Source organism: Chiloscyllium punctatum, chromosome 19 (assembly GCF_047496795.1).
Source record: "Chiloscyllium punctatum isolate Juve2018m chromosome 19, sChiPun1.3, whole genome shotgun sequence".
NCBI classification, from domain to species: domain Eukaryota; kingdom Metazoa; phylum Chordata; class Chondrichthyes; order Orectolobiformes; family Hemiscylliidae; genus Chiloscyllium; species Chiloscyllium punctatum.
In genome coordinates this window covers 97,812,637-97,837,565 of record NC_092757.1, presented here as the reverse complement: position 1 = coordinate 97,837,565, position 24,929 = coordinate 97,812,637, and the positions used below count along the sequence as shown (strand labels likewise).

General features: G+C 42.6%; 1 protein-coding gene across 1 annotated transcript in view; it reads left to right on the top strand.

Moving 5' to 3' along the window:
- The window catches only part of LOC140491660 (uncharacterized), a 255,833-nt gene that overhangs the window by 6,690 nt on the left and 224,214 nt on the right, over positions 1-24,929 (top strand). Inside the window, exon 3 of the mRNA XM_072590156.1 lies at positions 4,961-5,082. Within this exon, the coding sequence (XP_072446257.1) occupies positions 4,961-5,082 (122 nt within the window). The remainder of the gene's footprint in view (positions 1-4,960; positions 5,083-24,929) is intronic.

The window sequence follows — 24,929 nt, the reverse complement described above, 5'->3', positions numbered from 1 at the left end:
AAAAATTGATCAGTTTGTTCAGACAACCCTACCGGATCCTCAACCAGGACCTTCATTTCTTTTTTAAATGTTCTGACCTCCCCACTGCTGAGGGGGACATTTACAAACCCAATCTCTTTGTCCCCTATTGATACCTCCCGAAGGGGATAAGTCATTACGTTCTTCCCCTTTTTCTCTTTTTTTTAAAAGAAATATTGCAATATTTCTAGCTCCCCATAACTTCAAACACCAACTCATCAATTCATGCTTGACTAACTTTAAAGCCTGTTCCAAACTTGTATATATTTACATTCATTTATTCAGTATTTAATATTCAAAATGTAAAATGCATACAGTTCTCAATTTTGAAATCCACTGTAATCACCCAGTTTTAGTCCCTTAATTTAAATCCAAAATTAGTTTTCTTAAGTAGTGCTGACCAATCATTGCTCAATTACAATACTATAGGTCTTGAAATAATCAGAGCTGCCTTAAAATTATTTGTCTATTCAAGTTTAAAGAAAAAACTTCTAATGCATGAACAATGGCCGAATCCAAGGTCACAGATATTAACCATAGGATCTTGTTTTTACTACAATCTAATGTTGAACTGAAACTTCAACTGTCCTCCATAAATCGCTTTCATGTAAAGATAAAAGAGATTAGTTAGAAACTGATAGTAAGGCAGTCATGACCTGTAAGAAGAACAGGAGTTATCATTCTTTTTTTTTCATAATTTCTATAGAATCCTTAACCTTAAAAGAAATCATGTTAAGTTTCCATAATAAGAATCAGATTCAAAACAGTCCCAGAACTCAAGCTCCAGGGAAAAAAACGCAAACATTCAATCACCAACAAACAAATGTGCATTCAAACCAAATCACAAAGGGTTAAACTTTCTACCAGCTGTACAGCTCTCTTCATTCTCTCTCTCTCTCTCTCTCTCTCTCTCACTCATTGACAAATAAATTCAGATATTTACAAACACAGTCTTTGTCCGACCTGAATTTTTGGCCAAAAGAGGCGGGACGAAGAATGGATTCCTTAGTCCATATGAAGCAACAATATTTAATCATCTTTTTCCCCTGTACAAGTATTATTTTGCCAATTCCACAACATCCTGCCCAAAGGACTTTCTGGAGGTATGTTGTAAGGGACCCCGCCTCCAATTCCATTGCTTTTTCCTTCTTATGTTTTCCCGGAGGCTTTTTCCTTACCCACGGCACAATCCATATTGAGTTCCTTCGTTAGTCCCTTATTAACTACTAAAACTCAATCCCGGCCACCAAGGCAATACTTAAAAGTCAGGTTTCTTACCTTGGTCTGTGCACAGAGTTGCCTGGTCCCTTTGTGCCGTATTGTCTATCGAGCTCCTATCACTGTCTGATTCAGATGTCTCTCTTGTGGGATTCGTACCAGTCACCCAAGGGAGCAGACCAAACCAGGACACGAGACCGCTCCTCAATGGGGAACGGGACGCGTCTTCCCAGTGTCCAAGGCCAGCCACTCCCCCCGGTGATGGAAGAAAATCCCGGACAGCCCCCAATTGTGAGAAACAAAGCCCACTCACTTCAATAATTTCAGTCCGAGACAAGATCTGAATCAGTAGTGCCATTTATTTTACACTTGCAAGTGGGTGTGATGTCCACTTTCTCAAGGCAAGGGACATACACACACCAAATTCAATTCATCCACAACATTTATATGATTTGATGTCTATTGGTTTACACTGCTCCCTCCCCTGTTTACATCGTCCACTTCCCTAAGACCGGCCCCCATTACCCCTGTTTACGTCTTGCCTTATCTGGCCTTGTCTGTGATAAAATGCTTATTTCTGGTCTCACAAGGCTGTTTGACCTCATCCTGCTGTAGGTCATTGTTAGGCATATTCTTTCTTCATCATTATCTACCCCCTTCATCTGTGCCTTTCCCGAGGCCGTTCTGATCCCTATGACCCTTTTAATTGGGGTTTGTTCCTGTGTTTTTGTAAAAGTGGGAAGCACATGTTTATACCTACTGTTTGTACAGGCGTATCTAGCTTAACTTCATCCCCTCACAACATCTTATCTACTTGCCCATAATGTCTACCTTCTGACATACAGTTTTAGCTAATACAAAAACAATTATATATTTCCTCCACATTGTTTCCATTCTTGTTGACTCAGCTCTTGGCTAAAACAATTACACACTGGTGTGAGTTCATTTTACTTTGTAAGATGGAATTGCAGAATTGCAGAAGTAACATTAATTTACCTATATCCCACATACTTAATGGTAAGGTCCTGGATAGTGTTGCTGAGCTGAGATCTTGGAGTGTGTCGCAATAGTTCCTTGAATATAGAGTTTCAAGTAGGCAGTATAGTGAAGAAGGTGTTTGGTATGCTTGCCTTTATTGGTCATTGCATTGAGTATAGGAGGTCATATTGTGCTTGTATGGGACATTGCTTAGACTACTTTCTGGAATACTGTGTTCAGTTCTGGTTCTCCCTGCTAAAGGAAGGTTGTTGTGAAACTTGAAAGGATTCTGAAATGATTTACAAGGATGTTGCCATATAGGGAGAGGCTGAATAGGCTGGGGCTATTTTCCCTGGAGCATCAGAGGCTGATGAGTGACCTTGTAGAAATTTCTAAAATCATGAGGGCATGGATAGGGTGGATAATCAAGGTCTTTTCCCCAGGGCAGTAGAGTACAAAACTGGAGGGCATAGGATTAAGGTGAGAGGGGAAAGAAGAGTAAACTTTTTCACGTAGAGGTTGGTGTGTATATGGAATGAGTTTCCAGGGGAAGTTATGGCGACTTATACAGTTACAACATTTAAAAGGCATCTGCATGTATATTTGAATAGGAAGGGTTTCGAGGGATACAGGCTAAATGGTGGTAAATGGGACTAGATTAATTTAGGATATCTGGTCAGCATGGCAAATTGGATCAAAGAGTCTGTTTCCATGCTGTACAGCTCTATGATTCTGTGACTCTATTGGGTCTTTATTGGATTGGCAAGTTAATGAGTGTCCTGCCACAGGGATTAGTCATAGAGTCATAGAATCATAGTGTAATACAGTATGGAAACAGGCCTTTCAGCTCAAATTGGCCCATGCTGACCATGGTGTTCACTCGGCTAGTTCCAATTGCCCACATTTGGTGCATATCCCTCTAAATCCTTCTCATCCATGTACCTATCCAAATGTTTTTAAATGTTGCTATTGTGCTTGCCTCAACCACTTTCTCTGGCAGCCCATTCCATATACGCACTACTCTCTGCATGAAGAAGTTGGCCCTCATGCCCTTCTTAAATCTTTCTCCTCTCATCTTAAAACCTATGCCCTCTAGTTTTCAATTCCCTATCCATGGAAAAAGACTATATGCATTCATTCTATCTCATGATTTTATATGCCTCAATAAGGCCAACCCGTATTCTCCTATGTTCCAAGGAACTAAATCCTATCCTGGCCAACCTATCCCTATAACTCAGGCCTACTAGTCCTGGTAACATGCTCGTACATCTTCTTCACATTCTTTTCAGTTTGTTTATGTCTTTCCTTATAACAGGGTGACCAAAACTGTACACAACACTTGTCAAATGTGGCCTGGGCTGGGTCTGCAACTTTGTATGTTCTATAAATGTCTTGGATGAAGAGATGAAAGGTATGCTGCCAAATGTGATGGTATAAGAGGTAGATAAGTAAGTTGTAAAAAGGACATACAAAAACTACAAAAATATACAGAAAGGTTAAGCGAGTTGGCAAAGATCCGGCAAAAGGGGGAAAATGTGAAATTGCACTTTTTGTTGGGAAGAATAAGAAAGAAGCATATCATCCAAATGGTGAGAAGTTACCAGGTATGAAATGTAGAAGTATCTCCATGACTCCTGACTGTGTATAAATTGCAAAGGTTAGAATGCAGGTACAGTAAGTAATTAGGAAAGCTAACAGAATGTTGCAAGGAGAATTATACAGAAAAATAGGGAAGTAATGCTCCAGTTAAATAGGGCATTAGTGAGACTACCTATGCAGTATTGGTCTCTTTCAGAGAAAGTTTACTAGACTAAAACCTGAAATAGGAGCAGCTGGACCTTCACTGTTTTCCTTATTTTTACTTTGTCACTCACTATTTCCCTTACTCTTCACAGGTTTTCTGATTTTGTTTGTGCTTTTTCTGATAAGCAACTAAGATAATTTTATGCAGCTGAAAACTCTCTATTAATATTAAACAAGGTGATTTTAATCTTTCTTGTTTGGTTTAATCCAGGGAGACAAACACTCAAAACTGGCTAAATGGCTCACCAGCCAGTATCCTTCAGTTTTAAATGTAAACCTTTTCTATGAGCTGGCAAGCATAACACCAGCAGCAAGCAGTTCTGAAGAAGGGTCACTGGACCCAAACGTGAATTCTGGTTTCTCTCCACAGAGGGTGTCAGATCTGCTGAGATTCTCAACTGGGACATTCAAGGGGGGAATTGACTGATGAGTTGATTAGAAACAATGTGTAAGGTTATGGGGAAGACGCAGAAGAATGCCACTAATGGCACTATAATGCACATTTGGAGAGCAGACGTGATTGGACAAATTATCTCTTTCTGCACTGTGACACTTCTGTGATTCTGTTCCCATTGTGGTTATAGATGAGGAAGGATGGGAGCAGGCTTGAATGGCATGGACTTGTTCGGCAAAATGGCCTAGTCTGTGCTGTTCATCCATTATAGTCCTATATTATATAATTAAAGTTTGAAATCATTGATCTCATACTCCAGCCATATACTGCAAGGTGTCTCAAAAAGAAACACCAATACAACTTCCAATCAACCATATGCAACTCTGAGGTGAAAAACATTTAAATCAAAGGCAAGCATCACTTTTATTCAAAGGATTATCATTGCCTTTATGGATATTAATATGATGCCAATCCAACAATTTTACTCAATAGTTAATTTGCGAGTTCAAAATGATTATTCACAACCAGTGTTTTCATTGCTCACTATAGGAAGTGCCCATAGAGTACTCACAAATCAGATAAACACTTCCTTGGAGGAACATGTTGCCAATCACTTCACTGGGAAAACATTGCAAAATGAAACAGTTTTGAGTCTGGTACAAGATGGAGTGGTAAGTTTGTTTCCTTTACCAGCCTAGCTAATGTACAATTTCATGGAAGAATATTTCTAGTGCAGCATTGAATTTTGTAAATATTTACCTAATGTGATCTATTCATTATTAGATTTAATTGACATTAACATGGATATATTTTATTCCCTGCATCAATTTCAAAATATATTTAAAGGTTTGTTACAAGTAACTTAATGTAAAATGCCAGTCCTATCTTAATAAACCTAGAGAGTACCTATCCTCCATGAATATCTGAAGAAAATAGTAGGCAAAACCAAACAGAATCTATTAAACAAACTTGCTGATCTATTTGGGATGTGATTACCAAATACTCTGCGCATGTCCTATCATACTCTGCAGTGGAGTATTTACTTAATTTGTGGTCACTTTTTTTTCACTAAGGATGTGGGTACGTGTATTTATTGCTCATCCCTAGTTGTATGTTAGAAGGTAGTAAGCTGCCTTCTTTAACCACTTCAGTCCATGTCCTGTAGGTTGACCAACAATGAAATTAAATGGTTGCAGGGTGTTCTAGCTAAGTGGATGAAGAACTGGTTGAGCAACAGGAGACAGAGTAGTAGTTGAAGGGAGTTTCTCGAAATGGAGAAAGGGCCATTGTTGTTTGTGATAGACATAAATGATCTGGAAGAGGGCATTGGTGGTCTGATCAGTAAGTTTGCAGATGACACGGAGATTGATGGAGTGACACGAAGATTGGTGGAGTAGCAGAAGCATAGGGGATTGTCAAAGAATACAAGAGACTATAGATAGACTGGAGAGTTGGGTGGTGAAGTGGCAGATGGAGTTCAATCTAGGCAAATGTGGGGTGATGCGTTTTGGCAAGTCTAATTCTAGAGTGAACAATACTGTAAACGGAAGAGCCTTGGGAAAAGTTGATGAGCAGAGAGATCTGGGAGTTCAGGTCCATTTTATCCTGAAGGTGGCTGCACTGGTGGATAGAGTGGTCAAGAAGGCATATGGTATGCTTGCCTTCATCAGACAGGGTATTGAGTATAAGAGTTGGCAGGTCAGGTTAAAATTATACATGATATTGGTTCGGCCGCATTTAGAATACTGTGTACAGTTCTGGTCGTCACATTACCAAAAGGATGTGGACGCTTTGGAGAGGGTGCAGAGAAGGTTTACGAGGATGTTGCCTGGTATGGAAATTGCTAGCTATGAAGAGAGCTTGAGTAGATTAGGATTGTTTTCATTAGAAAGAAGGAGATTGAGTGGGGATCTGTTTGAGGTCTACAAAATCATGAAGGGTATAGACATGGTAGATAGAGATAAGCTTTTTCTCAGGATGAAGGATTCAATAACGAGAGGTCACGTTTTCAAGGTGAGAGGTGAAAAGTTTAATGGGGATACACGTGGAAATTACTTTACTCAGAGGGTGGTAGGTGCCTGGAATGTGTTGCCAGCCGAGGTAGTAGAGGCAGGCCCGGTAAATTCATTTAAGGTGCATCTCGACAGATGTGTGAGTAGGTGGGGAGCAGAAGGTTACAGCCCTTAGGAATTAGAAGATTGATGAGGGCAGAGCAGTAGATGTGATCTATATGGACTTCAGTAAGGCGTTAGACAAGGTTCCCCATGGGAGACTGATTAGCAAGATTAGATCTCATGGAATACATGGAGAACTAGCCATTTGGATACAGAACTGGCTCAAGGGTAGAAGACAGAGGGTGGTGGTGGAGGGTTATTTTTCAGACTGGAGGCCTGTGACCAGTGGAGTGCCACAAGGATCGGTGCTAGGCCCTCTACTTTTTGTCATTTACATAAATGATTTGGATGCGAGCAGAAGAGGTACAGTTAGTAAATTTGCAGATGACACCAAAATTGGAGGTGTAGTGGACAGTGAAGAGAGTTACCTCAGATTACAACAGGATCTGGACTAGATGGGCCAATGGGCTTAGAAGTGGCAGATTAAGTTTAATTCAGATAATGCGAGGTGCTGCATTCTGGGAAAGCAAATCTTAGCAGGACTTATGCACTTAATGGTAAGGTCCTAGGGAGTGTTGCTGAACAAAGAGACCTTGGAGTGCAGGTTCATAGCTCCTTGAAAGTGGAGTCACAGGTAGATAGGATAGTGAAGAAGGCATTGGTATGCTTTCCTTTATTGGTCAGAGTATTGAGTACAGGAGTTGGGAGGTCATGTTGTGGCTGTACAGGACATTGGTTAGGCCACTGTTGGAATATTGCGTGCAATTCTGGTCTCCTTCCTATCGGAAAGATGTTGTGAAACTTGAAAGGATTCAGGAAAGATTTACAAGGATTTTGCCAGGGTTGGAGGATTTGAGTTACAGGGAGAGGCTGAACAGGCTGGAGCTGTTTTCCCTGGAGCGACGGAGGCTGAGGGGTGACCTTATTGAGGTTTACAAAATTATGAGGGGCATGGATAGGATAAATAGACAAGTCTTTTCCCTGGGGTCGGGGAGTCCAGAACTAGAGGGCATAAGTTTTTAGTGTGAGAGGGGAAAGATATAAAAGAGACCTAAGGGGCAACTTTTTCATGCAGAGGGTGGTACGTGCATGGAATGAGCTGCCAAAGGATGTGGTGGAAGTTGGTACAATGGCAACATTTAAAAGGCATTTGGATGGGTATATGAATAGGACGGGTTTGGAGGGATATGGGCTGGGTGCTGGCAGGTGGAACTAGATTGGGTTGGGATATCTGGTCGACATGTAAGGGTTGGACCGAAGGGTCTGTTTCCATGCTGTACATCTCTATGACTCTATGATTCTATAATTGGGCGATTGGTTTAGACAGTGGATTTGGATCGGCACAGGCTGGGAGAGATGAAGGACCTGTTCCTGGGCTGTAAATTTTCTTTCTTATTTGTTCTTTGTTTAGCTTCAGAAGGATATTCCAGGATTTTGACCCAACGCCAGTGAAAGAATGACAATATATTTGCAAGTCAGGATGGTGAATGGCTTAAAGGGGAACTGACAGGTGGTAGTATTCCAAAATATTGTTGCTTTATGAAAATGGTTGTGAGTTTGGAAGGTGCCTTCTAAGGATATTTGGTGATGGAGGAAGTGAATGCTTGTGAGCATAGTGCCAATTAAATCGGCTGTTTTTTCCTGGATGGTGATGAGTGCTTCTTGAGTTAGAGGTGTTAGAGCTGCATCCACCCAGGCAAGTGGGATGTATTATGTTACACTCTTAACTTAGTTAAAAATCACACAACACCAGGTTATAGTCCCAACAGGCTTATTTGGAAGCACTAGCTTTCAGAGCGCTGCTCCTTCATCAGTCCAGTCCACCACCGTCACCACTAAAGATTCCTGACATAGGCCTTGTATATGATGGACAGGCTTTATGGAATTAAGAGGTGTGTTACTTGCTACAATATTCCTAGCCTTTGACCTGCTCTTGTAGCTATTGTATTAATGATTAGATTACTTACAGTGTGGAAACAGGCCCTTCGGCCCAACAAGTCCACACCGACCCTCCGAAGAGCAACTCACCCAGACCCAATCCTCTACATTTACCCCTTCACCTAACACTATGGGTCATTTAGCATGGCCAATTCACCTAACCTGCACATTTTGGACTATGGGAGGAAACCGGAGCACCCAGAGGAAACCCATGCAACACTGGGAAAATGTGCAAACTCCACACAGACAGTTGCCTGAGGTGGGAATTGAACCTGGGTCTCTGGCGCTATGAAGCAGCAGTGCTAGCCACTGTGCCACCGTGAGGCCAGTTGAGTTTCTAATCAGTGGTAACCTCAGGATATTGATAGTTCAGGATTCAGTATTGGTGATACCATTGAATGACAAGGGGCAATGGTTAGGTTGTCCCTTCTTGGAGATGGCCATTGCTTGGCATTTGTGTCATGTGAATGTTACTTGCCACTTGTCAACTCAAGCCAGGGTATTGTTGGACAATAACCATAGACTAATTCAGTATCTGAGAAGTTGCAAATGGTGAAATCATCAGCAAACATCCCCACTTCTGATTTTATGATGGAAGGAAGGTCAGGTTATGGTCCAACAGGTATATTTGGAAGTACTAGCTTGCAGACACTGCTTTTTCATCAGGTAGCCTCCATCATGAAGGAGCAACACTCCAAAAGCTAGTACTTCCAAATAAACCGATTGGATTATAATCTGTTGCTGTGTGAGTTTTAACTTTGTCCATCCCAGTCCAACACTGCCACCTCCACATCATTGATGAAGCAGTTGAAGATGGTTGAGCCAAGGATATTACCTTGAGTAACTGCTGAGATATCCTGGAGATGATATGACTGACCTTTAACAACCACAACTATCTTCCTATATAGTCAGGAATGACTCCAACCAGCAGAAGGATTGCCATTAATTTCCATTGATTCCAGTTTTTCTAGGGCTTCTTGATGCGACACAGGTCGAATATGGCCTTGATGTCAAGGGCTATCGCTCTCACATCACCTCATTTTTGTCCATTTTTGAACCAATACTGTAATGAGGTCAGGAGCTGAGTGGTACTGGCAAAACCCAAACTGGGCATCAGTGAACACATTATTGCTGAGCAGCTGCTGCATAATAACACTGTTGATTACACCTTCCATCACTTTACTGATGATCAGGAGGAGACTAACGGGACTGTAATTGACCGGGTTGGATTTGTCCTGCTTTTCATGTACAAGATATGTATACCTGGGCAATTTTCCACAGCGTCTGGTAGATGCTGGTGTTGCAACTGTACTGGAACTGCTTGAACAGGGCTGCAGGAAGTTCTGGAGCACAAGTGTTTGCAAATTCCATTGCCTCCAACCGTTTCTTGATATCACATAGAGTGAATGGAATTGACTGAAGACTGGCATCTGTGATGATGGGGACCTCTGGAGGAGGGCCAGATGGATCATCTATTTGGCGCCTTGGGCTAAGGGTTGTTGTGATTGCTTCAACCTTATCCTTCGCATTGATCTTTTACTGGTTTCATCCATCATTGAGGATGGAGATATTTGTGGAGCATCCAATGAGTTTTTAGTTGTCCACTAACATTCACAACATAAAAATAATTATTGGTTATTGAAGATTATTGAAGATAGTCATTTCAGTGAAGCAGATGTAAACACAGGCAATCTGCAGGCCACAATTCAGTCAATCAAGATTTCATAGGCTACAAGGGAACAGAACTGATGTCCTGTCAGCTTGAACTGTCAGTATCTTCAATATCCTCTTATATGTAATGCTGCCATTCCTAGATGATGTGGGATGGAGGAAACAAGATATTGACAATCATACAGCACTACCATCTACTACTGATGTGGCTTGTGCTGCATTCATCGGAATTAGGTCCCTCTGTCAAAGGTCCATGTGGAGGCATTCCATGCCCTCCTTGTCTGAGATCTCCATGTCTCGCTGTCTGAAGAAGTGTAATAAACTATCAAGGGCTGGATGTCTTACAAGAATGGATATTGGCAGATAAAATTTATCCTCTGCAACCATGGTTGCTAACTCCATTATGCAACCACCTGACTGAGGTCAAGTGTAAATATGGTGCAGCCATACTTTTCCATCAAGGCTATGATGAAGCAGATGAAAAGCCCTGCCTGTGTGTGCCCCATATTCTTGGTATGCTATGCTCTGCTCAACCAGAGCAAGCAAAGAGGAATGTGACCACAAAAGAAATGTTGTATACAATTCTGGGCACCACACTTCAGAAGAAATTGTGTACATTTTGGAGAGAGTACAAAAGACATTTACAAGAATGGTTTCAGGGCTGAGAAACTCTAGTTATGAAGATTGGTTAGGACTGTTTTACTTGGAGAGGAGATTTGATAAAAGTTTCTAAAATCATCAAGTGTATGGATAGGATAGATAGAAGGAAATGCTTCCCACTCATAGCAAGCTCAAGAGTAAGAGGGCACGGATTTGAAGTGCAAAAGAAACAAATGCAATGTAAGAAAAATCTTTTTCACACTGTAAGTGGCTAGGTAGTCAGAGTAATTAGTAGTTAGAAAGAAGTATAGAGTTGTGATATTGAGTGACTTCAATTACCCAAATACGAATTGGGATACTATTGGACTAAGAAGGCAAAAGAATTTCTGAATAATATTCAGGAGCACTGTAGTCAACATTTTTACTTATCAACCTTATCTATCTTTTCAAAACACTTTGCACACTTCAGTATTAAATGTCCAGCTTTCACCATTCTTGTTATTTTTCTGTTATCACTATTGTATCATAACGAGTTTTGAGAAGATTTGTAGCTCAGGTTGAGGTTTTGGATGTAGGTTTGCTTGCTGAGCTGAAAGGTTCATTTCCAGACGTTTTGTTACCTTCTGAGTAGACCCCTTGGCATCATGGTAGCCCACAAACCCACCAACACACTAAAACAGCAACTAATGAACTTGAGAGACCCTATACAGACAATGAGCAAAACTAACGTCATTTACAAAATACTGTGCAAGGACTGTAACAAACACTACGTTGAACAAACAGGCAGAAATCTAGCCGCCAGGATGAACACCAACTAGCCACAAAAAGACATGACCATCTCTCATTAGTATCCTCACATACGCTTGAGGAAGGACACCGCTTCCACTGGGACAATACATCCATCCTAGGACAAGCCAAACAAAGACATGCACGAGAATTCCTAGCAGCATGGCATTCCAACCGGAACTCTATCAACAAACACATCAAGTTAGATCCCATCTACCACTTCCTGAGAAAAGGAACAGGAAGTGACTTCACCACAGGAAATTACATCACCAACCCAAAGAAACCCAAATATATAAATAGAAAGCAGGAATTTTCAGCATTGCTTTGTATGAGGTCCACGGAAGATATTACCTAGTCAGGTAACGAAGTGTCTGGAAATGAACCTTTCAGCTCAGCAAGCAAACCTAAAATCCTGGAGCTCTCTCTTTAACAGCATTGTGGGTCGATCTGGACAAAATGGACTATAGTGATCAAGAAAGAACTCAGGACCACTTCCTGAAGGGCAACTAGGAATGGGCAGTGAAATTCTGGCTTAGCCAGTGATGGCCACATCCCACCAATGAGTAAAAGTAAATTGTATCATGTAGTATCATATAGTCACATGGCTATTTTTGCTTTAGCTCACCAGTTATATTCAGCATATTTAATGTGTTCACATATATGCTTTCTAAGCCTATCTTTGTACTCTTCGTGGTCTCTTCTTCCGCAAACAAGACTTGATGGTATGTTGCCTTCCAGGTGCCAAGGTCAGGGATGTCTCGGATTGAGTCTACACGATTCTTAAGGGGAAGGGTGAGCAGCCAGAAATTGTGGTGCACATTGGTATCAATGGCATAGGTAGGGAAAGAGATGAGGACCTGAAAAGAGAATATCAGGAGTTAGCTTGGAAGCTAGAAGGTGAGACAAGCAGATTGGTAATCTCAGGATTGCTACCGGTGCCACAGGCTAGTGAGGCTAGGAATAGAGAACGAGTGCAGGTGAACACATGGCTACAGGGCTGGTTTAGGAGACAGGCCTTCATATATGTGGATCATTGGGATACCTTCTGGGGAAGGTGGGACCTGTACAAGAAGGATGGGTTGCACCTGAACTGGAGGGGCACCAATATCCTGGGCAGCAGCTTTGCGAGAGCTTCTCAGGCGGGTTTAAACTTGATTGACAGGAATGTGGGAACCAGAGCTATGGATCAGCTAATGGAGTACATATGAACAGCCAGTTACAGTGTGCAGAGAGTCTGTAAGGAGGCATAGACAGGTGATAGGGCAAAGGTGCAGTCAGTGTGATGAATTGAAGTGTATCTGTTTTAACGGAAGAAGTATCATGAATAAGGATGATGAACTTAGAGCATGGGCCAGTACTTGGAACTATGATGTTGTGGCCATTACGGAGACTTGGATATTACAGGGGCAGGAATGGTTGTTGGATGTTCCAGGGTTTAGGTGTGGGTGGGGGGCAGCTAAAAGAGGTGGGGGTGTGGCATTGCTAATGAGGGGTAGTATCACAGCTTCAGAAAGGGAGGCCAATGAGGAGAGTTTATCTACAGAGTCAGTATGGGTGGAAGTCAGAAACAGGATGGGAGCAGTCACTTTATTGGGAGTTTTCTACAGACTCCACAATAGTAACAGACATGGTGGAGCAGATTGGGAGGCAGATTTTGGACACGTGCAGAAGTAACAGGGTTGTTGTCATGGGTAACTTTAACTTCATTAATATTGATTTGATCCTCCTTAGTTCAAATGGTTTGGATGGGGAAGTTTTTGTCAAGTATGTCCAGGAAGGATTCTTGACTCAGTATGTAGATAGAGGGGAGGTCATATTGGATTTGGCACTTGACAACAAACCAGGCCAAGTGTACGCTCTCTTGGTGGGAGGACACTTCGATGATAGTGATCCCAACTCCCTGACCTTTACTTATGGAGATAGATGATATGGGAAAGTATTTAATTGGGGGAGGGGGGATTACGATGCTTTTAGGCAGGAGCTGGGGCGCCTAATTGGGAACAGATATTCTCCGGGAAATGCATGACAGAAATGAGGAAGTTGTTTGGGGAGCACTTGCTGATGGTGCTGGACAGGTTTGTCCCACTGAGGCAAGGAAGGGATGGTAAGTGGAAAGAACTGTGGATGACAAGGGATGTTGAACATCTAGTCAAGAGGAGGAACGAAATTTACTTAAGGTTGAGAAGACAAGGACAGGGCTCTCGAGGATTACATGGTAGTGAGGAAGGAACTGAAGAATGGACTTAGAGCTAGAAGGGAGCATAAAAAAAGCTTCAGCAGGTAGGATTAAGGAAAACTCTAAGGCATTCTACACTTATTTGAGGAACAAGAAGATGGCAAGAGCAATGGTAGGGCCAATCAGGGATAGTAGAGGGAACTTGTACGTGGAGTTGGAAGAGGTAGGGGAGGTCCTTTTCTTCAGTATTCATGACTGTGAGAGGGACCTTGAGGACAGCATGAAACAGGCTGAAATGCTGTAACAACATGTTAATGTTAAAAAGAAGGATATGCCGAAAATTTTGAAAAACATAAGGATAGATAAGTCCTTGGGCCAGATGGGATATACCCAACATTAGTACAGGAAGTGAGGGAAGATATTGCTACATCCTCATTGTCCACTGAAGTAGTGCCAGATGATTGGAAGGGGCAAATGTTATTCACTTGTTCAAGAAAGGGAATAGGGATTAGGCTGAGAACTACAGACCAGTCAGTTTTACTTCTGTGGTGGGCAAATTACTGGAGAGGGCATTGAGAGACAGGATTTATGATTACTTGGAAATCATAGCTTAATGAGAAAAAGTCAATATGGCTTTGTGAGAAGGAGGTCATTCCTCACAAATTTTATTGAATTCTTTGGGGATGTGACAAAACACGTGATGAAGGTAGAGCAGTGGATGTGGTGTACATGGATTTTAGCAAGGGGTTATGGTAAGGTTCCCCGTGGTAGGCTCATTCAGAAAGTCAGGAGGCATGGGATACAGGGAGATCTAGCTTTCTGGATACAGAGTTGGTTGGCCCATAGAAGACAGAGGATGATAGTCAATGGAAATTATTCAGCCTGGAGCTCGGTGACCAGTGGTATTTCATGCAGGATTCAGTTCGAGGACCTCTACTGTTTATGATTTTTATAAATGACTTGGATGAGGAAGCGGAAGGATGGATTAGTAAGTTTGCCAATAACCTGAAGATTGGTGGGGTGGAGGACAGTGTGGAGGGCGGCTGTAGGTTGCAACAGGACCTTGAAGGATGCAGAACTGCAAAAGCACTGCAGGCAGACAGCGTCCGAGCAGCAAGAGAATTGATGTTTCGGGCATAAGCACTTCATCAGGAATGAGGCTTGTGGGCCAGGGGGCTGAGAGATTAATGGGAGGGGAATGGGGCTGGGGCAGAGGGGGTGGGTGTGGTGGTGGAGGTAACTGGGAATGCAATTGGTAGATGAAGGTGGGGGAGAAAGTGATAGGTCAGCGTGGAAGATGGAGCGGAGGTTGGAGCACAGTATCTATCTGCTTCTCCTTCCTCTACCCTCCAAACTCCCCTCTGATCTATCACCTTCTCCCCCACCTTCATCTACCTATTGCATTCCCAGTTACCTTCCACCCCCCAGCCCCACACCCCTCCCATTTATCTCTCAGACCCCACCCATAAGCCTCATTCCTGATAAAGGGCTTATGCCTGAAATGTCGATTTTCCTGCTCCTTGGATACTGCCTGGCCTGCAGTGCTTTTCCAGCACCATACTCTCGACTATGATCTCCAGCATCTGCAGTCCTCATGTTCTCCAGGATGCAGAACTGGGCTGATAAGTGGCAGATGAAGTTCAACCTGGAAAAGTGTGATGTCATTCATTTTGGAAGGTTGAATCTGAATGGTAAATACAAAGTTAAAGGTGGGATTCTTGGCAGTGTGGAGGAACAGAGGAATCTTGGGGTCCATGTCCATAGATCCCTCAAAATTACCACTCAAGTTGATAGGTTTGTTAAGAAGGCGTATGGTGTGTTGGCTTTCATTAGCAGGGGGATTGAATTTCATAGCCGTGAGGTTATGCTGCAGCTCTATAGTGTCCTGGTTAGACCACACTTGGAATATTGTGTTGAATTCTGATTGCCTTATTTTAGGAAGGAAGTGGAAGTTTTAGAGAGGGTGCAGAGCAGATTTATCAGAATTTTGGATGTAGGTTTGCTCACTGAGCTGAAAGGTTCATTTCCAGACATTTTGTTACCTGGCAGAGTAGTCTGGCAGAGTGGGTACCCAATGAACACAGTCTGCCGATTTCTCAGTAACAAACCCAACTAAGCAGACAAAACATGTCCAGAAATCCTAGCCACTCTCCCCTACATCAAAGACATCTCAGAAATGACTGCCAGACTACTGAGACCCCTTGGCATCATGGTAGCCCACAAACCCACCAGCACACTAAAGACCCTATACAGACAATGAGCAAAACTAACGTTATTTACAAAATACCGTGCAAGGACTGTAACAAACACTACATTGGACAAACAGGCAGAAATCTAGCCACCAGAATACATGAACACCAACTAACCACAAAAAGACATGACCGTCTCTCATTAGTATCCTCACATACGCTTGAGGAAGGACACCGCTTCCACTGGGACAATACATCCATCCTAGGACAAGCCAAACAAAGACATGCACGAGAATTCCTAGAAGCATGACATTCCAACCGGAACTCTATCAACAAACACATCAAGTTGAACCCCATCTACCACCCCCTGAGGAAAGGAACTGGAAGTGACTTCACCACAGGATAAAACATCACCACAGGACATGACATCACCAACCCAAAGAAACCCAAACATATAAGTAGAAGGCAGGAATTTTCAGCATTGCTTTGCATGTGATCCACTGAAGATGTTACCTAATGAACACAGTCCGCCGATTTCTCAGCAACAAACCCAAACAAGCAGACAAACACGTCCAGAAACCCTAGCCACTCTCCACTACATCAAAGACATCTCTAAAATGATTGCCAGACTACTCTGACCCCTTGGCATTATGGTAGCCCGGGAAGTTTTAGCATTGCTTTGCATGAGGTCCACTGAAGATGTTACCTAGTAAGGTAATGAAACATCTGGAAATGAACCTTTCAGCTCAGTGAGCAAACCTACATCCAAAACCTCAACCTGAGCTACAAATCTTCTCAAAACTCGCTATTTATCAGAATATTGCCAAGGCATATCTTATGAAGTAAGGTTGAGGGAGCTTGGGTTTTTCTCATTGGAGCAAAGAAGAATGACAGATGACTTGATAGAAGAGGCATAGATAGAGTGGATAGCCAGAGACTCTTTCCCAGGGTGCAAATGACTCCCACGAAAGGGCATAATTTTAAGGTGATTGGAGGAAGGTTTAGGGAAGATGACAGAGATAGGTTCTTTACACAGAGAATGGGGGTGTGTGGAATGCACTCCCAGCGATGGTAGTAGACTCAGCTACATTAGGGACATTTAAGCAACTCTTGGATAGGCACATGGAAGATAGTATGATGAGTATGTAGGTTAGCTTGGTCTTTCTTAAAGTAAGATAAATGGTTGGCACAACATTGAGGGCTGAAGGGCCTGTACTATGCTGTACTGTTCTATGTTCTCAGTCTGCTCTAAACTATTATGATGAAACTTCTTTCTTTAGTACTATCTAAACTCGCTTTCTGCAACTCATTCATCTTTTCCATTCCTACATGCTAATATCCATCTTCCTGCTAAATTAATTTAAACTGTTCCCAAACATACTAGTAAATCTCCCCTCGAGAACATTGATACCATCTAATTGCTCTTGAATAGAACCTCCTTCCCAGAACTGGTTCCAATGTATCAAAAATCTAAGAAGATTGTGAATCTTTGTAATTCGCCACCTCACAAGGCTATGCATGCTCAGTACTGTGTTCACATCTGAGATCGATAAACTTGTGGATAAGAAAAGTGAAAGATTTGGCATTAGGCTGGGAAGGTAAAGTTGATTTGATTTTAAAGATGAGTGACTGTTATTTAAGTAGGTGTGTTCTAAACCATAGGGCTTCCCTCCCACTGTCCTCCTCTAACCTAAATTAAAAGTCTGCAGACTTGCACCAAAGAAAAGGGGGTCTAGGGAAGTTTCTGTTGAGAAAAGAGCGAGTCTTTAGCTCAGGAGTCTTTGACAAGGAGGTTGAGTGAAGTGATTACGCCACAGTTGAAGGGGGTGAAGACATGACCGCCAAGCTGATTCAGTGTGCTACTTGCGTGATGTGGGAGGTCAAGGACTTTGATGTATCTGGCTCGTATAACTGTGGAAAGTGTGTACACGTTCAGCTTCTGACAGAGCATATTGCAGCACTGGTGAAAGAACTCGATCTCTGGTTCATCCGAGAGAATGAGATCTTTTTGGACAGGACCTTCAGTGAGGTTATTACACCTACCATACCAGAAGAGAGTAGAAGGGAGAAGACGATGAGGAAGGCAGAGAGGAGACAAGAGCAAGAGACCCCAGTGGAAGTACCTGTCAGGAACAGGTTGAATCTTTTGGAAACAGTAGAGACAGACGACACTGCCAGTCCGTGAGGCGGTCAGGTCTGCCAATCAAAAGTTGGCATGGAGGCAGAGCCGAGGAATCAGACATCACACAGAGCTGTGGTAATAGGGGACTCCACAGTGAGAGGAACTGAATGGGGTTTCTGTGGCAACAGGCGGGATTTGAGGATGGTGTGTTGCATTCATGGTGCCAGGATTAAGGACATTGCAGACAGAGTGCAGGAAATCCTCAAGGGCAAAGGTGAAGACCCAGAGGTGGCGGTACATGTCAGCACAAATGATGTCGGGAAGAAGAGGAGGGACATTCTACAGGGTGTTTATCTCCGGTTTGCTTCCAGTTCCTCAGGCTGGAGAGGCTAGGAACAGGGAGATAATGGACTTGAATGTGTGGCTGGGGAACTGGTGCAGGAAGCAAGGATTTAAATTCTTGGATCACTGGGGTATGTTTAGCGGTAAGGATAAATTATACAAGAGGGATGGGGTGCACCTTAACAGGTGGGGGACCAGCATTCTGGCAGGCAGGTTTGTATTGCAACACAGCTGCGTTTAAACTAAATAGTGGGGGGGAGGGGACAAACTGGAAGTTTAAGAAGGAAATTGAAGGGAAAGTTAGAACAAAAGAAGTCAAGAAAGTCAACGGTATCAATGGAGCAGAAAACTCAAAAAGGGATCACGTCGTAAGGTTGAGTGAAATAGGGATTGGTAGGAAGGGTGAGGGCAATAACAAATTAAAAATATTATATATGAATGCACGAAGCATTAGAAATAAGTTGGATGAGCTTGAGGCTCATTTGGAAATTGGCAGTTACAATGTTGTGGGGATAATGGAGACATGGCTTCAAATGGACAGGGCCTGGGAAATGATTGTTCAAGGCTATAAATGCTATCATAAGGACAGACTGACTGGCAGAGGGGGTGGGGTGGCCCTGTTGGTAAGGAATGATATTCAGTCCCTGCGCAGGAGGACCTAGAATCAGGGGATTTAGAGTCAGTATGGATAGAGCTGAGAAATTCTAAGGGTAGAAAGACACTCATGGGAGTTATCTACAGGCCCCCAAACAGTAGTCTGGATGTAGGGTGTAAGTTGAATAAGGAGCTGAAATTGGCCTGTCGCAAAGATATTACTACAGTTGTTATGGGGGATTTCAACATGCAGGTAGACTGGGAGAATCAGGATGGTACTGGACCCCAAGAAAGGGAGTTTGTGGAGTGCCTCCGAGATGGATTCTTAGAACAGCTGGTGCTGGTGCCTACCAGGGAGAAGGCAATTCTGGATCTGGTGTTGTGCAACGAACTAGATTTGATCAGGGACTTCGAAGTGAAGGAGCCATTAGGAGGTAGTGACCTTAATACAATAAGCTTCAATCTGCAATTTAAAAGGGAGAGGGTACAAACAGAAGTGACAGTATTTCAGTTGAATAAAGGGAACTATGGAGCTATGAGGGAGGACCTGGCCAAAGTTCACTGGTGCAATACCCTAGCAGAGATGGCAGAGGAGCAACAGTGGCAGGTATTTCTGGGTATAATGCAGAAGATACAGGATTAGTTAATTCCACAAATGAAGAAAGGTCCTAAGAGGAGACAGGGGTGGCCGTAGCTGACAAGGGAAGTTAAGAAACATATAAAGTCAAAAGATAAAAAGTATAACATAGCAAAGATGAGTGGGAAAACAGAGGACTGGGAAGCTTTTAAAGAACAACAGAGGATAACTGAGAAGGAAATACGCAGAAAAAAAATGAGGTACGAAGGTAAACTGGCCAAAAATATAAAGGAGGATAAGTAAAACCTTTTTTAGGTATGTGAAAGGAAAAAAAAATGGTTAAGAGTAAAATTGGGCCCTTGAAGACAGAAACAGGTGAATATATTACGGGGAACAAAGAAATGGCAGAAGAGTTGAATTGGTACTTCAGATCTGTGTTCACTGGGGAAGACACATGCAATCTCCCAGAGGTAATAGTGGCTGAAGGACCTGAACTGAAGGGAATTTATATTAGCCACGAAATGGTGTTGGAGAGACTGTTAGGTCTGAAGGCTGATAAGTCCCCGGGACCTGATGGTCTGCATCCCAGGGTACTGAAGGAGGTGGCTCTAGAAATCGTGGATGCATTGGTGATCATTTTCCAATGTTCTATAGATTCAGGGTCAGTTCCTGCGGATTGGAGGGTGGCTAATGTTGTCTCATTTTTTAAGAAAGGAGGGAGAGAGAAAGCAGGGAATTATAGACCAGTTAGTCTGACCTCAGTGGTGGGAAAGATGCTGGAGTCAATTATAAAGGATGAAATTACGACACATCTAGATAGCAGTAACAGGATAGGTCAGAGTTAGCATAGATTTATGAAGGGGAAATCATGCTTGACTAATCTTCTGGAATTTTTTGAGGATGTAACTCTGAAGATGAACAAGGGAGATCCAGTGGATGTAGGAGGTTAGTGAGCAAAATTAGGGTGCATGGTATTGGGGGCAAAATACTGACTTGGATTGAAAATTGGTTGGCTGACAGGAAACAAAGAGTAGTGATAAATGGCTCCCTTTTGGAATGGCAGGCGGTGACCAGTGGGGTACCGCATGGATCAGTGCTGGGACCGCAGCTTTTTACAATGTATGTTGATGATATAGATGATGGCATTAAAAGTAATATTAGCAAATTTGCTGATGACACAAAGCTGGGTGGCAGGGTGAAATGTGAGGAGATTACAGGGTGACCTGGACAGGCTAGGTGAGTAGACAGATGCATGGCAGATGCAGTTTAATGTGGATAAATGTGTGGTTATCCACTTTGGTGGCAAGAACAGGAAGGCAGATTACTACCTAAATGGAGTCAAGTTAGGTAAAGGGGCAGTACAACGAGATCTAGGTGTTCTTGTACATCAGTCAATGAAAGCAAACATGCAGGTACAGCAGGCAGTGAAGAAAGCTAATAGCATGCTGGCCTTCAGTACAAGAGGAATTGAGTATAGAAGCAAAGAGGTCTTTCTGCAGCTGTACAGGGCCCTGGTGAGACCGCACCTGGAATATTATGTGCAGTTTTGGTCTCCACATTTGAGGAAAGACATTCTGGCTATTGAGGGAGTACAGCGTAGGTTCACGAGGTCAATTCCCAGAATGGCGAGACTATCTTACGTTGAAAGATTGGAGTGATTGGGCTTGTATACCCTTGAGTTTGGAAGGCTGAGAGGGGATCTGATTGAGACGTATAAGATTAATAAAGGATTGGACACTCTGGAGGCAGGAAGCATGTTTCCGCTGATGGGTGAGTCCTGAACCAGAGGACACAGTTTAAAATAAGGGGTAGGCCATTTAGAACAGAGTTGAGAAGCAACTTCTTCACCCAGAGAGTGGTGGATGTGTGGAATGTTCTGCCCCAGAAGGTTGTGGAGGCCAAGTCTCTGGATACTTTCAAGAAAGAGTTGGATAGAGCTATTAGAGATAGTGGTATCAGGGGTTATGGAGATAAGGCAGGAACAGGATACTGATTGATGAAGATCAGCCATGATCATCATGAATGGTGGTGCATGCTCAATGGGCTATACAGAGAAAATCATAAAAGTCCCTACAGTGAGAAAGAAGCCATTATTTAGATTAGATTAGATTCCATTCAGCACAATATGTTCACATTGATATGGACTTCAGTAAGGCATTCGACAAGGTTCCCCATGGTTGACTGATTAGCAAGGTTAGATCTCATGGAATACAGGGAGAACTAGCCATTTGGATAAAGAACTGGCTCAAAGGTAGAAGACAGAGGGTGGTGGTGGTAGGTTGTTTTTCAGACTGGAGGCCTGTGACCAGTGGAGCGCCACAAGGATCAGTGCTGGGCCCTCTACTTTTTTCATTATTATCAATTATCATGTATGCTAGGTTTTCTTCCTGATTTATCTGATTTCATTCTTTTTATGAATTTAAAATACTTTTTCACTTTATTATTGTTACCATTTGTGACATTTAAAGCAGAGCACAGAACATGGAGCTTTTAAAATTCTTAAGTTTTGTATCTTTATTCTAAGGCCATTTAATCATTTGCATGGTAACAATCTCAGCAAATGATCAATATTGATTAAAGACCTCCAATCGGTGCCTCTACTAAATTGTATTTGCAACTATATTTAAATATTCAACAGGAGATTGTACCTCTCTAAAGTACCTGGTGATAGACAGTGTGGATCTCATAACATTTATTACTACACTCTGTCAAGTGACAGTCATGGTAACTGTAATCTTGAATTTTATCACTGCTGGATCATTAAGGATAAGATGTGCTTCTCAAAGATGGCAGCACACTAATGGTAGCTACCCTTTACACCATGACTCTTACTCTGACTGGATGGCATATCAGGTTCACAACTAATTGGCACTTTGCAAGCCCAAAGACCACTGGGTGCTAGACCAATTGCATGGTGCCCTACAATCCTCTACTGGAATTATCTAGACCCTTCAAGAACACACTCCTCATATATCCATCAGAAGAATTGTGGCCTTTGAAGACTGTGAGATCCTAGAAAAGGAAAATTCGACAGGGGAAAATCAAGAGGTAGGAGAGGAGGTACAATTAGAAATTGTATTATAGGGATGTATGTTCGTTCTGCACGAAGTAACTTTTTTCCTGTAATCCTCCAAGAATTCACCCGCTTTTGCTCGATTGTGGCCTTCAGCATTATTTCCAGGTCAACCCTAAGGAGCAACGTTTTACTCTGCCCTGTCTACCAAGCTTCTGGCTCCCCTGCAACGTCTTACTTCTATGTAGTATTAATCAAAGACTTTTCCTTCAAGACAACCGGTAGAGATGGCTTCTATAGATATCTAAATGAGTTTCATGTTTCATTTACTTTCATTCCTGCCCCCACTCGTTCTAACTGGGCAGGAATGTGTCTTCGTAATCAAATAAGTGTGCAACCCTGAAAATCTAAATTTCATTCTGTTCTGATCAGATGTGGTTTCCTGACGCAAATAGATGCGGCTCCTGTTTCCAGCCTCTGTACTAAAAGTCCAGTCCTAATATACATTCATACACCTGACATTAAGGTGTCATCTTGACAGTGTATCAGGTGTTTGTGATCCCCTGAAATAAAAATGACAGTTCAATATCAGATGACAGATTTTTCAGGTTTAAGGCCATAAGACATAGGACCAGAAATTAGGCCCTTCAGCCCATCAACTCCATCATTCAATCATGGCTGATAAGTTTCTCCCCCATTCTCCCACTTTCTCCATATAACCCTTGACCCCCTTGATACTCAAGAACCTATCTATCTCAGTCTTAAATATACTCGATGACCTGGCCTCCACACCCTTCTGTGGAAATGAATTCCATACATTCACCACTCTCTGGTTGAAGAATATTTTCCTTATCTCTGTTCTAAAACGTCCCTTCCCTTTACTCTAAGGCTATGCCCTCAGGTCCTAGTCTTTCCTCTCCTAACTCTCCTAACCTGTCCAAATCCCTCTGCAGCCTCCCCACCTCCTCAATACTACCCTCTACTTATCTTTGTATCGCTGCAAACTTAGTCAGAATGCCCTCAGTTCCTTCATCTAGATCATTAATGTATAAACTGAAAAGTTGTGTCCCAACACTGAGCAGAATACCAGTTATGACCAGCTGTCTTCCTGAGGAAGACCCTTTTATCTCAATTTTCTGCTTTCTGCCAGACAGCCAAACTTCTATCCATGCTAGCACCTAGCCTTGAATACCATGGGCCCTTATCTTACTCAGTAGCCTCCTCTGCCATCACCTTGTCAAAGGCCTTTGAAGTCCAGATAGATAACATCCATTGGCTTACAAAAAATAATTCTTCCTAGAATCATGTTGCATTAATTATCGTAGTGAAAATTAATCAGATTTAAAATAAAACAAACTATAAAGGAACAATGAACAAAGAAAATTTACAGCCCAGGAACAAGCCCTTCAGCCCTCTAAGCCTGAGCCAATCCAAATGTACTGTCTAAACCTAATTCCTAAGCATCTGTCAATTCCTAAGCATCTGTATCCCTCTACTCCCACCTCTTCATGCATTTATCCAGACGCATCTTAAGTGAATCTACCGTGCCTGCCTCTACTACCTCTGCTGGCAACGCGCTCCAAACGCCCACCTGCTGCGTGTATCCCCCTTAAACTTTCCACCTCTCACCTTGAAAGCGTGACCTCTCGTTACTGAATCCTTCACCCTGGGAAAAAGCTTGTCTCTGTCCACCCTGACTATACCCTTCATGATTTTGCAAACCTCAATCTCCTTTTTTCTAATGAAAATAAACCTAACCTACTCAACCTTTCTTCATAGCTAGCACCTTCCATATCAGGCAACATCCTCATAAACCTTCTCTGCACCCTCTCCAAAGTGTCCACATCCTTTTGGTAATGTGGCGACCAGAACTGTACACAGTATTCTTAATGCGGCCGAACCAATGTCTTGTACAATGTTAACATGACTTGCCATCTCTTATACTCAAGACCCCGTCCTATGAAGGCAAGCATACCATATGCCTACTTGACCACCCTATCCACCTGTGCAGCAACCTACAATGGACTTGAACTCCCAGATCTCTCTACTCATCAACATTTCCCAAGGTCCTTCCATTCAGCTCTAGAATTAGTCTTGCCTAAATGCATCACCTCACATATGTCTGTATTGAAATCCACCTGCCACTTTTCCACCCAACTCTCCTGTCGACCTATATCCTCTTGTATTCTCTGACAGTCCCTTATGCTTTCTGCTACTCCACCAATCGTCGTGTCATCTGCAAACTTGCTGATCATACCAATAGTGCCCTCTTCCAGGTCATTTACGTATATCACAAACAACAGTGGCCCCAGCACTGATCCGTATGGAACACCACTGAGTCATCTTTCCTCCATTTCAAGAAACTCCCTTCAGCTACTACTCTCTATCTCCTGTTG